Source organism: Caloenas nicobarica, chromosome 2 (assembly GCF_036013445.1).
Source record: "Caloenas nicobarica isolate bCalNic1 chromosome 2, bCalNic1.hap1, whole genome shotgun sequence".
NCBI classification, from domain to species: domain Eukaryota; kingdom Metazoa; phylum Chordata; class Aves; order Columbiformes; family Columbidae; genus Caloenas; species Caloenas nicobarica.
The window spans coordinates 119617281-119631707 of NC_088246.1; the positions used below are offsets into that span (position 1 = coordinate 119617281).

Here is a 14427-nt window from a genome sequence, read left to right on the forward strand (position 1 = left end):
TTTGCTGACCTAGATTGCAGACCAGAACGAGGCCGTAAATAATACCGGTTTGCAGTCCCAGTTGGTCCCTGTCACAAGACTGCAACTACAGCTGCCAGACACAGCCCTCAGGAAACCCAGCAGGGGAATAAAAAGGAGAGATTTTGCAGATTAAACTGACAAGAGCAAGGGGAAACTTCAGAGGTAAGCTACCCTCATACTAGGTCCAAGTGAACATAGATGAAAAAAAAATGTGGGAGAGGAGGGGAACAGCTGTGGTGCCACATGCCAATCACCTTGATGGATGTTGCTGTTTTGCCCAGAAGCACTAGATGCTGTGCAGCTGCCAGATACCGACAAAGTGCATTTGCACTGTATGTCCCAGGACTTCTATTCGTCACTTTCTGAACCCTTCTATGCTCCAACACTCCTTCCCATGACCCGGGGATGGGGACCGCTTTCTGATGGCATGAGATGGATTTTAAGACCTCTGCTCCTCTGCCCTGGTGTCAGCCCAAGCCCCGCCAGCACCCCAGGGCCCTGGGGTGTCACTCCCGAACCTGGGCATCACCGGTGCCCATGGCAGTGATCACTTCTGAGGCCACCTGGATAAAACTCACCCTGTCACTGGCATGATCAGGAATGTAATGAAAGCTGTTCAACACTCCTTGTTGCCAGGAGTCTGAACTTCCAGCACACTCCATCAGGGATTTGCTTTAAATCAATCAGGAAAACAGCCTCTGTTTTTATGCAAATTAGTGCTTGAAGGCTGAAGCAATTTCTAATTTACAGGCCTTCATTCAGAGGTCATTTCCCCCCCATCCCCTGCTTCTGCTTTCATGCTACTTGGATTTTTTGAAAGGTATTTAGAAAATAAACATTATATATCAGAATGCTCCATCCTGCTGGCGAGAAGAAAAGAAAAGGAGAACAGCCTCTGAAACACTTGAATGTCCTTTTCTCTCTCCTACAAACAGCTCTCCTGTACACTGATTTTAAATTTAGTGCATGCAAAAATACAATTGCCAGCCAAGCTTTATACAGAAACACTATGGAATATCATTCTAGGAGTGATGACTAAACCCCATGTTCATCAGCGGCTCCTGAGATGACCTTATTCTATAAATACCCTACATGGAAACCATGCAAACATCTCCTCGGCCCCAGCCCACTGATGAATTTGGTAGGCCACCGATACTCAATTCCAAAGCTGTTCCAGGAAGCCACAAAACCAAGCCTAAATTATCATCACCTATGGAGATGCAGTCTTTTAAAAATTTTGTTTTATTTCTTACGGTGTTACACCCCCTGCCCACCTCTAAAAGCAAGATAATATCTTTACCAGAAATTACTTCTCCTGCATGGCTAGAAAGCAATACCAAAATTGCTGACAGCACTCACATTACCTCACTAATGTAAGACGCACATGACAAAGTCGCACGCACTTTTCCAAGTGACTTTAAAAAGCAACATATGCAGGTACCCCAAACGCCACCCGGCTGCCCCCAGAAGGGAGCTGCTAAGCCACGAGGCTTCCCCAAGCATTTGAGGGTCCACGCCGATGCTATGCAGGTGCTCCACAGCCCTCCCAGCATCCCATTACCCACGCCTCAGGTGTCACATGAGACATCCATGTCTCAGGTATGACCCAGGGGGGTCATCCCCTGTCAGGAGGGCTGTCCTCACCCCGCCGTGGGGGCAACCTCCCTCCTCCTCACCCTCCCACCCGCTTCCCAGCGCAGGCTCCAGAGCTCCTTTGACCCCGTGCTGAAACAGTTCAGCTTGCAGGAATCAGCAGGAAACTAATCATTTTCCAGATCCAGACCTGGCTGCCTGCCCAGGCGCAGGAGTGCCAGAGCCAGCACAACACAGGAGCCAGGACCATGTGGCTGGGAAAGGAGAAGGAGGAGGAGGGTGGGACCAGACCCGTGCGGGTTTACATCAGCGCAGGCTGCCAGGGAACCTCATCCCGATACGGTGCTGCTGGGCACTTGTCCAAAAGTCTGGACAAAGCGTCAGTGCATACCTGACCTCCGCGGCAAGGAAGTGCTCTCGGGTTCCCGCACTTAAGACATTACACATAAACACTCTTTGCTAAGACGACGTAATGTCTTGACTTTCCTGAAGCTGCTGCAGCTGCTTTTTGGGGAAGTTTTGGCAGCATGGTCAAAAGGCTGCAGTTGTACACTTCATCCCTACGCTGGCGTTCTCCTCTCCTCACTCCAGCAGCTGCACAGCCTGGCCAGGAGGATGCCCATGGCCATCCTCTGCAGGCTAACCCAGCACAAAAAAAATACCACTGAGCTTTCCACCAGGTTGTGGCCTGGCTCATGATTGAAAGGCTACGGCCAACACTGCTGGACAGCAAGATGGGAATAGGAAAGGGATGGGCTCACCATGGTTTGCTGCAGTTTGGTCTTAGGTTAGTCTCAGCTTACTGTGCAGCCACGCTCTTGAAAATATCATTGGACTTGCAAATGGAACAATGTTTATTTAAATTCCAGCACAAACCCTGCAAAACTAATTTGTTACGTTATTATATCTGTCAAGATTCATGTGACATGAGTATTAAATTTTGCTAAATATTCCTAGACACTCTTTCCTGGGGGGAAGTTTTCTATTTTCCCTTTGTGTTTTTAAAAAATAATGTTTAGGACTATGTCAAGAGACCACATAATGGTTGGATTTTCCACCCAGTCCACATAAGCTCCTGTTGATAAAACATATTTGTATTTTTGTCTCTGAAGTCTCCATTTCAGGTTTGGAGAAGTGATTTCTCCCATGAGTTTTGATTAGAAACCCTAAGATAGGAAACATGCTCTATTTAAATTTGCGTCCCGTAGAAAGCTCATTTATCAGCTCTGCAGTGTTCCTATTTACACATGTTTTATTTCAATAAGCAGTACAGAGTGATTAGTTCAGGTCTAGTTTGATAAAGTTTCCCTGAGGTTGATGACACTTAATATTCTTCAAAATCTGCAATAGACTTGTAACACAGAAGACAATCTGTCCTTAACAAATACTTCAAATCCATAAAAATTCTAGCTGTCCTCATTAGCAGGACTTGTTAATTGAAGACGCACACACTAAGGTGATTTGAGGCAGTTCAAAGTGGGGTCATGCCCCACACACTTCAGCCACAGAAAATATGAGAAAACAGAAAACATGGAGGCCATGTGGAGAGATGATGTGAAAGCAAGGTAAGAAAGTGACCACACGATTCTTAGATCTTGTTTGTGTGAGCAAAAAACCCCAATAAATATCACCTGAAAGTATCAAGATTAAGCTACTACTTCAGTTTTACTAAATATGCTCCAGTAATTTTTAGAATATGACTTACACTTGGTAGGAAACTACTTGAAGTTGCACATCTTACAATGTGTCACCATTCCCTTGCCCTCCAAGTGCCCCCCTCCAAGTCTTCCCTAAAAAAAAAAAATCCCAAGCAAACTCTTAACCAGCTGAAAAAAAGAAATGAATCGACATAAATAACCCTGACTTACTGCTTCTGATTTGGGAGGCACTGGAGGTGGAGGTAGGGAAACATCTGAAGACTTTGCGGTTACTCCGACGGTCGCAGGCACAGGAAGGGATGCGGTACCACACTTTGATCGGAAAGACCCCCTGTAGCTGTCACATTTGTTCTTCTCACTTAGCGAGCGAGTGAGAGGCTGGTCACCAGCCTTTCCAGACCCTTGGTCCAACCACAGCTCTTCGTAAGGAAGCTCTGGTTTTGTAGGCAGAAACATCGATTCTTCGCTAACTTCAGGAAAAAGGTAATCGCTGCCACTGTCACCAGACTCCTGGTACTGGAGAGCATCGTGAGAGAAGAGGGCCCATTCGTTACACAAGTCCCTGCAGCCGTGGAGGTTCACTTCGCTATTCCCGTGCAGATTGTTTCCATAGACGCACACAGAAAGCCGGTGGAAGGATTGGGTGAGCTCGTCCCGTGCGTAGCTGAGGGAGTTGGGCACGTGGCTGTGCCCCGGGCATCGGCTCTTCTTCGGGCTCTTGCAGTCTTCGCTCCAGTCAGTCTTCACATCTCGCACCGCACGGGAATACTCGTCTATGTCAAACTGTTCCTGGCATATATTAAACCAATGCTGTATGAGGGATTCATGCCACAGCTCCCCCTTCACTAGACTGTCAGGCAGAATAAATTTCGGAAGCGTTAAGTGCAAGGGAAAATGCATGGGAATAATTTTGTTGCCACGAAGCACGCAACAAACCACCACAGTCTTGGTTTGAATGTTGACAAACTTGTACCTGTGCCCTTCACGGATAAAATGCAGGTCATAAGGGTTTCTTGGTGTAGGACTCGGCACAGTCACATTAACAGGCAGCCTGGTTTTTTCTACTATATTGCGAATCGTATGCTCACCTTCTTGCATCTGCACCTCCAATGGGCTGCGGGTGCTAAACTTGCCCTTACACTGGAAAGGGAGACTGATGCTTTCATTGGTCCTGTGGTTCATGCAGATGAGGCAGGGCATTTTGCCTCTGCCTAGCTTACTAATCGAATTAAGTTTCCCAATTTTTTTGAAGATGGTGTTGAGTCGTGACTTCTCCTTAGAAGATTTTGCATACAGGATTTCTGCTTGCCCCATTAAAGTGAGCTCATCCCCAGTACAAAGGGTAATGTTGTAAACTTCAGTGTCTTCATTGCATTCACCTGAAGCCACCTGCAAAATAATAATAAAAAATTTGGTTTTGCCCCACTGAAGATAAGATTTCAAATAATATCAAATCTATCAAGACTGAACTTAAAAGACTATATACTGGGAGAAATTAAACTAACTTTATTTGAACAGCTGAGTAGTCAAGTGCAAGGTGTTTAACCTGAAGCTCGGCCAAGTAACCTTTTTTATGGTCCTGCACATTCCTGCATCCACATATTCCAGCAATTTAAATAGTCACTTGTGTCATACAGCTATGACAGAGCATGTCTGGATTCCCTTGGGTATCTTTTTCTCACCTCTTGTTTTTGCTGTTTGCTAGAACTTATTTGTCAGGCTCTTTGAGGGAAGCAAACTTTCTTCTTCCACCAACTTCAGCTCCCTGAGGAGCAGAAAAGGTAAAGCATATCCCTTTATTATAATCTCCTCTGGGCTAGGAGGAATCACAGATGACATCTACTCCCTGAAGGAGAGGTCAAGAATATCAGTTTATCCCATATGCTTAACTCCCCCCTCTGCGTTGCTCTCCTAGTCATAGACTTCCTTCCTCATTTTTTAATCATAATTGCAATTTAAGAGATTAAACAACACATGCACAGCCATGTGTGTCCTTTTCCACTATAGAAATTGTACTAGAAAGAAAAAAAAAAAAGGCAAAACAGATGTCCAAGGCTGATTTGTTCCTGAAGTTATTTCCTTAAGACTGAGAGAACTCTTTATAGACAAGATTGCTTTGCTTTGTATTTGAGCGGCTTAATGCAAAGGGCCTTTTCAGGGACCTAATAGAACCCACCCAGCTCTTTCTCAGCAGCAGCGGATACCTACTTATAAAGAAAGGTGCATTAGATAAATGCTACTGGCCCATTATAGACCATTTTATTCAGAAATATGGAACATAAAAAAAAAAAAGCCAATGAAAACATATGGTAAAATTGCATAACCCTTCCTCACCTCTGCAACCCCTAGAGACTTCATGCAGCCATGTGAAGTTCATATTCCAGGCTTTAAACTCGGGTATCACCACAGAATAGCCACTGCATGAAGTCAAGGCTGTAATTCCAACCAGTTAATAACTGAGGAGTGCTGTGAAAGATGCTTCCTCCTGTAAAATGTGATCTGCGTCTCACCCGTGTTTGTAAAGACGTGATTATCTCCTGCGAGCCCGTCAGAGCCCAGGCAGAGGCAGCTCAGCCGAGGTGTGCCGCCTCAGCACTTCTGTCTCGGCGCTTCCGGAGAGGAAGTCGTTCAAGCCCTGAATTATCTAAACAAACACTATTCGGTCTAATCGAGGAAACTGCTGGGATTTTATGGTACGCAATACTCATTCACAGTTCACACCGCTGGCCAGGTGGTATTTTGAAACACCACAACATGAAAGGAAAGCACTCAGGGTTTTTTGCTGGTAGCACCAGTTTGACATTCATTGCTGGTTTCTCCTCAAAACCGCCAGAGTGTTGCTTTTGAGCTGTGGCCATGTAGCCCTGCCTTTGGTGGAGCTGATAGCGTTGAGGAAACATGAGGCTCTGTGAATGTACTGTTCAATCACAGAATCACAGAATGGTTGGGGTTGGAAGAGACCTCTGGAGATCATCTAGTCCAACCCACCTGCTAAAGCAGGTTCACCCAGAGCAGATCGCACTGGAATGTGTCCAGGTGGGGTTTAAATGTCTCCAGAGAAGGAGACTCCGCAGCCTCTCTGGGCAGCCTGTTCCAGTGCTCTGGCACCCTCAAGGTAAAGAAGTTTCTCCCCATATTCAAATGGAACCTCCTGTGCTTCAGCCTGTGCCCGTTGCCCTATATCCTGTTGCTGGGCACCACTGAAAGGAGTCTGGTCCCATCCTCTTGACACCCACCCTTGAGATATTTATAAACATTGATAAGATCCCCTCTCAGCCTTTTCTTCTCCAGGCTGAACAGACCCAGCTCTCTCAGTATCGACAAGTTCCCACAAAAAACTGTCTTTGGACAGTGGGAGCTATGCTGCCAGAAACTTTAACTGGAGACAATACGGTTGGTTACAGCTTTTTCTTGCTTCCTGCAGGACACCGGCTGGAGCGAGGGAGGTGTCACCACCTACGGCTGTGGGAGCTGCTGCTTCGCCAACTCACAGCTCCCTGGTGATTCACAAACAAACAAGCCTCTGTAGAAGGAAACGGTGGGTCAGATGTGAAACCACAGAGGTAACGAACTGGCCGAGCTTCACAGCAAAGGTCTCATGAAGCAGCTGCTTATTAATGGCATCTATTTGAACCAGCCAAATAGCAAATGGATTTTTAGATTCAACAGGTATGTTTAAAGTCAAAATTATTCTTAATGGAAAAATCTGGATTTTTTTAATATATATTGTCACAGGATAACAGGTGAAATAAAGTTGAGTTTTACTGTACTGGAACAAAAGAAAAATCACACCACGGTTCTAGTTTAGCACTCTGAGAAAAATACTGTTCTGCACTCTTCCTTCTGAACAAAAATATTAAGTATCAGCAACTGTCCAAAATTGTAATAAAAAACTGAAAAAGTGAAATGAAAACTGTAAGACTGCACAACTAAACTAAACTAGACCCTTACTATGGTGATGCTAAGGCTGTTGAACACCTCACCAGGTTGAGTATGTTTAAAAATGTAAGTTCTGCAAGTCAAGAAAGCTAACTCCTCTCGTCTTGTGTTAGGCTAATTCATTCATTACCACACGGTAGTTAACATGTGTAAAACGTACATAGTAGGCAAATATGTGTTCCAGGACATTAGCAACAAATATATACCATATCACATATATGTATGCATAGATATAAACACATATCATACCATACATAATAATCACTAAAATAATCTAGAAACTCATGCACAGATATCTCTAAGTTTTATTTCTCAGATTACATAGCTAAATATTTATTTTGTCCTTGTAGCGATGACCTATGAAAATCAAACTTGCTCTGTCTTGTTCACTCAGACATTTCACTTTATCAGTGGCCACGAAACTTACAAAAATATCAAGAAATAGGGCCATGGACTGTAGCACAGGACATCAGGTGACACCTGTAGCATCCTCCAGCTTGGGCAGGACCCCCAGAGTCATCTTGTCCAACCTGCTCCTCAAATCAGGTGTAGCTATGGCAGGCTGCTCAGTTAAATTTTCAGTTTCTCCAAAGATGGACAATCCACATTTTCTCTGGGCAGCCTCTTTATTTGTTCAACCACCCTCACGTTAAAAGTTACTTTTTTCTTATATGGGAGCAGAATTCTCATGTTCCAACTTGTGCCTGTTGTCGTTCCACTGGGCACATCAGATGAGTGAATCTGTCTTCTTTATACCCTCCCATTAGGCAGGTATGCACAGCAGAGGGATCTCTCCTCAGCTCCCTCAAGGCTGAACAACCCCAGTTCTCCCTGCCTCTCCTAATATGTAGTTTGCTACAGTCCCCTGACCACCTTGGTATAATGAATTATTGGAAAAAAGCTGTTTCCAAAACTGGAAGCAATACTCCAGCTGTAGCATTACAAGTGCTGAATAATGGGGAATAATCACCATTCTCGACTTGCTGGCTAGGGTCTTTGCTTATACAGCCCCATATGCTTTTGTCTGTCTTTGCCACACACTATTACTGTCTACCAGGTACCCCTCAGACTTTTTCCACAGAGCCACTTTCTACCCATCAGTCTGTCACAGGGCTTATGGTATCCCAGGTGCTGGGCTTTGCACTTGCCTTTGGTGAACTTCCCAGGGCCCCCATCAGCCCAGGAACCAGCCAAGCACACCAGCTGCTCAGAACAGATCTGATTCATGCCAAATAATCCGCTTAAAGACAACGGGATCTGGGAGAAAGTGCATTTCATAAATTATTCCTCAAAGGCAGAATGGGTAACACCTCACCAGACTCAGCTTCCTTTGGCCTCTGAGCTTCTAGCACTGACCCACCACCATTTGTACCTTCAAGCACCCCTACACCCCTTTACACCCCCGCTGAGAGGATCCTCCGTGCACCCTCTGGTTTCTGCTCCGAAATCATGGGTGGGGTGTAGCTATTAATAATAATAATAGCCCTACGCTATTTCAGACACTTGGAGCTGCCAGCCGCACGTCCCAGGCCATGCACGTGACACGACGTATCGCTGATATATGATGGACAGAACAGACCAGTGCACTATCTCAGAGTGGCAGAGTTAAGGTAGTCCAGAACACAGACTGGTGCAGAAATAATAATATAATTTTGCGGCAAATCTCCTCATAATTCTGGAAAACAGGTAATGCTACAGGAGGCAGAAAGCACCTGAGAAGCCTTCATTCAGCTGCTACTACATATCTGGGAAGTCCAGCTCCAGTCCCAGTGGGGCTCCACTGTGCCCCACACTTATAGCTCACTCAACTCCCTCCTGCTTTGCCCACACTCGAGCGATGCTCCTGCCTCCTTTGGGACTTCTCTGCCAGGTTTGGTTTTGAACCTTCAGGTGTGAAGACCTTGCAACTGGCAGGAAGCTGAGACCAGCAGAAGGAATGGGGGGAAGAAAAGTAGGACAATACATTTTCCTCGAATATCTCCATAGTGGGACTGTGCCCTCACGTTTTAATTTTTTGTGTGTGCCCCCTCCTCACATCCTCTAAACCAGGAATTCTTCAGTGGACAATTTTAGTGCGACAACATGCAGCAGTAACCATCACATCTCCAGTTGCTGTCATTACCTAATAAATACGTTGTCTCCTGGCTTGGGAGCATCCTGAAATAATTCCCTTCCCAAACACTTTTATCTTCATGGTTGCTCTCTCTGTTTTACGCATTATCACAACAATGCTTTATAGAATCATAGAATGTTCTGAGTTGGAAGAAACCCACAAGGATCATGGAGTCCAACTCCTGTCCCTGCACAGGACGACCCCACAGCTCACACCATGTGTCTGAGGGCCTTGTCCAGTCTCTTCTTGAACACTGTCAGGCTTGGGGCCGTGACACCTCCCTGGGGAGCCTGTTCCAGTGTCCACCACCCTCTGGGGGAAGAACCTTTTCCTAATGTCCAACCTAAACCTCCCCTGGCACATCTTCCTGCCATTTCCTCAGGTTCTGTCATTGGTCTCCAGAGAGAAGACATCAGCGCCTGCCCCTCCTCATCCCCTTGTAAGGAAGCTCTAGGACATGATGAGGTCTACCCTCAGTCTCCTCTTCTCCAGGCTGAACGAACCCAGTGACTTTAGCCGAAAAGTTAAGTCTTCAGTGTAAAAGCAACCTGTGGCTCAATAAAATACAGAATTTGTGCTATGCTGATTTGGCTTTCATATCTCCATATCAAACTACTAGTGGGGGATATTAACTTCAAAAAAATAAGTATTATTGTAACTTTTTTTTACCCCAGAAAAATGTGAGTTGAAATATATACCCATATTTTCTCATACTTTACACATTATAACAATGACTCCTGCAGTTTTGTTTGCCCCTTGCCCCTCTTTTGCCCTTCCCAGCCAATTTTCACTTTCTGCTAATAGGTGAGAACAAGCAGTGCTCCCAGCTCTGTGGAAGAGGCAGTGCTTGTCACATTACATTCCAAAGCCATCTAGAAATCACTAGGAGATGTTCAAATTGAACGACTCCTAATGCAAAGGACCCACAGAACCAGAACGTATTCCATGCTGTGCTTACCCTCCACCTCCCTGCTGTGAGTGTCGATGCATTCTAACAGTTCAGTATTGGTGCCGGGAAGTTGCCCAGGAAGGTTACTGGCTTATGGACATCTTATCAAACGCATTGCAAAACACAAGTCAGTTAGGTCACTATAATGTTTTAAATTTGAAGACTCCCGCAGCTCTATAGCAATTCAGAAGCCAGTTACATCTCCTGCAGAATATAGGCACCAGGAAAGTGATGAATGATTATTTAGGAAAGGTGTTCTTTCGGGAAAGCTCAAGTATATTGTTTCTTTTTGCTTAAGGAAAGGTTAACTCTGAAAAATAGATTTTGATAACACCTGAGTCAATATCCTGTCTTAGACTCCAATTGTTCTAATTTGTTATAGTTTGAAGTAGAAGTCTTTAATCACTTGGACATATATGAACTACTTATAAAAAGGTTTTGTGGCTTCACATTGCTCATTATACCTGCTAGATTTTATTAGATCAATGCAAGCATTGCATTCACTTTAAAAATACACAGGATTTTTTGTTTTGGTAGAGTTCTTTTCAACTGTGAGGTCTCTGATTCGTAGTTGCTGCTTACTGTTTTTACTATTAAAGCCAAGGGACCAATCACAGCAATGTATTTACATAAAAATACATATCATATATACTAAAAATATATATATATATATATTTTCACAGGTCACAAAAAATGGATTAAGATTTTTAAAATGGAAAAAGAAGAGTCTTCAGAAGAGGTATTAGCAGAAAAAATAAGCAAACTCCTTCAAGGAAGTTGACTAAATTCATTGAGACAGTATCCCAATTTTCTTCTATAAACATCTGTCTCCCAAGACGGAGGATCAGCAAGTACAATTCTGCGTGTTAGTATATGGGCATTTCCCTCTCAGCTGAGAGGGACTTTGCCCTGATTGCTGCATTAAAAGCTATCTTCAGTGATGCTTAAGGATGTCTCAAAGTGTTCCAAAAATGACCCAAAACATGACAGGTAATAGCACAGAATCATAGAATCATTTTGGTTGGAAGAGACCCTCAGGATCATTGAGTCCAACCATAACCTAACCTAACTCTAGCACTAAACCATGTCCCTAAGAACGTCATCTAAACGCCTTTTAAACCCCTCCAGGGATGGTGACTCCACCACTTCCCTGGGCAGCCTGTTCCAATGCCTGACAACCATTTCTGTAAAGAAATTTTTCCTAATATCCAATCTGAACCTTCCCTGACATGACTTGAAGCCATTTCCTCTTGTCCTATCACTTGCTACCTGGGAGAAGAGACCAACCCCCTCCACGCTACAACCTCCTTTCAGGCAGTTGCAGACAGCGATCAGGTCTCCCCTCAGCCTCCTTTTCTCCAGGCTGAACAACCCCAGCTCCCTCAGCTGCTCCTCATCACACTTGTGCTCCAGGCCCCTCACCAGCTTCGTTGCCCTTCTCTGCACTCTCTCCAGCACCTCAATGTCTGCCAGGCACACGAAGGTAGACACAAAGCAGCAGGTCTGCTTCTCTCTCGCTCGAGCCCTGCACCAGATGCTGGAGGGAAGAGGCCGCCACAGTATTGCATGGCCAACGCAAAACACCGAGGTGCCGCAGTCGGCACGTGCTGCGGACGCTGGGGGAAGAGAAGAAGAAAAACCAGCCTGGAGACAAGGCTTGCAGTCCCATCAAGCTGGCATCAAGCCACGCGGCGATGAGGGGACTAAAGCACTAATTCTCATGGTGATGCACTATGAATCGCTTGCAAATTTGGAGCTAAAACCTACACGTGGACTGATTTCAAGAAAGTTGCTATTGTAGTCTATAAAAATGCCAGTGTAGGTTACGAGCTTCTCTATATGTGCTTTTTGGACACTCAGGGCAAGTTTATCAGAGCCAACAGAACTGCAATCAAATCAGGAGGTCAATTTTGCTTCACTGTACTGCATTCATATTTGTCAAAAAAAAAAAAAGTAAAGTTTTCACTATAGATTTATTTCTGCCAAAACGCACATTGTATGAGCCAACACAGTTAAACCATTGTGAAAAGAGGATTACATTAAAAAAATTGACCAAATCAGGTATCAAAAGTCCACACCAGCCAAGCAATATCTTTGACAGGAAAGAAAAGAATCATTATAGGGCTAATGAACTAATCCATTTCTCCATCGTGGAAAGGCTCTGCAAACAGCTTCACAGCCTCTCCTGGGAGACTGAGTGGTATCTTCAGGACAAAACCAATATCCTGGAAGGTTTGAAGGGGCCCGCAACACTAAGTAGGCTGGTTTTCAGAGTGCAGGAATTCATGGCTTGTCCGATGTCCAACCTATCAGGAAATATTGCTGCTTTTTTAAGAGAGCTTTTTTGTGAATTGCCCTCAGTATGATGTGAGGTTTCTGTTCCTGGTTTGGTATTTTAAGTCTTAATGCAAATAGCTTCCTGGGTGTTTGTACAGACTGCCATCTGCATGGGACCAGAGCAGCCAACTGCAGAAACCTACTGCTGTTGGCTCAGCAAAAGCTAGAGCCCTGGGGTAGCACAATTTCCTTAATATTTTTCTTCCTAGCAGAGAGAACCAAAAAAATCCTTATCTTTGTAGTGTAACGTTGTTACATAAGCAAAATTCTCTGCAATTATGCGCGGAATATTAACACAAAAAAGGTTATCACCTATCTGGTCAGCGAATAATAGAATCATAGAATCATTTTGGTTGGACAAGACCTTTAAGATCATTGAGTCCAACCATTAAACTAGCACTGTCAAGTCCACCTCTAAACCATGTCCCTAAGTACCTCATCTATGTGTCTTTTAAACCCCTCCAGGGATGGTGACTCCACCACTTCCCTGGGCAGCCTGTTCCAATGCCTGACAACCCTTTCAGTGAAGAATTTTTTCCGAATATCCAATCCAAACCTCCCCTGGAGCAACTTGAGGCCACTTCCTCTTGTCCTGTCACTTGTTACTGGGAGAAGAGACCAACACTCTCGTCAGTACAACCTCCTTTCAGGTAGCTGCAGAGAGTCAGACCAGATTGACCTATTGGCTGAGTGACATTAGGTCAGCCCCAGAACACACCAAGTTGCGGTGCCTGTAGACGCTGCTGGCCACTGGGTACCTGAGGCAACTGACTGGGTACACAAGCGCAGTATTGATACGTATGTACCTCCAAAGAAATCACTGGAAGTAGTTTTAGTCATTACAAAAGTTTTTGTTTGCTATTCTCCACGTTCCACTCCCCGCTCGGCTTGCTGGCATGTGTTACAGCGCTCCTTCAAATATCGGGCAGGTCCCAAACCTCCAGCCTCAGTGCACTGCCCAGAAATCCTGCCTAGCTGCAAAACCCCCAGGAAGGAAGGGAGATATATCTCCCCTGCCTCTCCCGGGGTAAGGGGGCTTATTTTTCCTTTCAACAACTAATACATGAAGTAAAAATAAAGTAACCCCGGGCTGAATCGTAGCCGTGGCATATCGACAAATGCAGCAGACTTCAACAAGCACAGACAAAACCATGCAGTGACTCTCTGGTGGCACCCTGTGACTCTATAGGCTTTTTCTTCAAAAATTATCCATGGAAGATTTGAGTATTTGGAACAAGAAAGAATTCCCAGACTTCAGAGCTCCTCCTCATTTTAAATGATTCATGAGATATTTTAGGCATTTTTTTTTTAAATTTTTATAGCAGATTAGCTACCTTCTGGTACTCTCTTCTGAATTTAAAGAGGCACGCCGCATTGGACAGAAATAAACTGTACTTAGTACACCTCCCTTTGCTCTAATCAGTTTCACAGGATCTCCTCTATATTAAAATTTTATTGTACATATTTCTCTTGCATGTAAATTGTTATTAAACACTTTAATAAATCCTGTTAAGTTCATTTATTTTTTGGAAGATTATAACCTTGGAATAGACTTCTATGAAACTGGAAAAACTGCCAAGAGAAATACTGCCAAGATAACTGTGTAACTGGGTTAAACCTGGATTATTATTACTGTTATTTACATTAAAGAGTATAACTATAATATCTTTTAAAAATTGATTTGATATCTAACAGTAAGCTATGCTAAATTGTCAGTTTGCTAAATAAGACAAAGAATTTTGAGAACACTCATATGAAACTCAAGACATGACGTTTTACACTGAATCAAGCCTGCGGACTAATACTTTTCTCTCTAT

The 14427-nt window shown here is 44.3% G+C and overlaps 1 protein-coding gene across 1 annotated transcript in view; it reads right to left on the reverse strand.

The window, feature by feature from the left end:
* The window catches only part of GAREM1 (GRB2 associated regulator of MAPK1 subtype 1), a 104523-nt gene that overhangs the window by 11398 nt on the left and 78698 nt on the right, over window positions 1–14427 (reverse strand). The window contains exon 4 of the mRNA XM_065627241.1: window positions 3483–4661. Within this exon, the coding sequence (XP_065483313.1) occupies window positions 3483–4661 (1179 nt within the window). The remainder of the gene's footprint in view (window positions 1–3482; window positions 4662–14427) is intronic.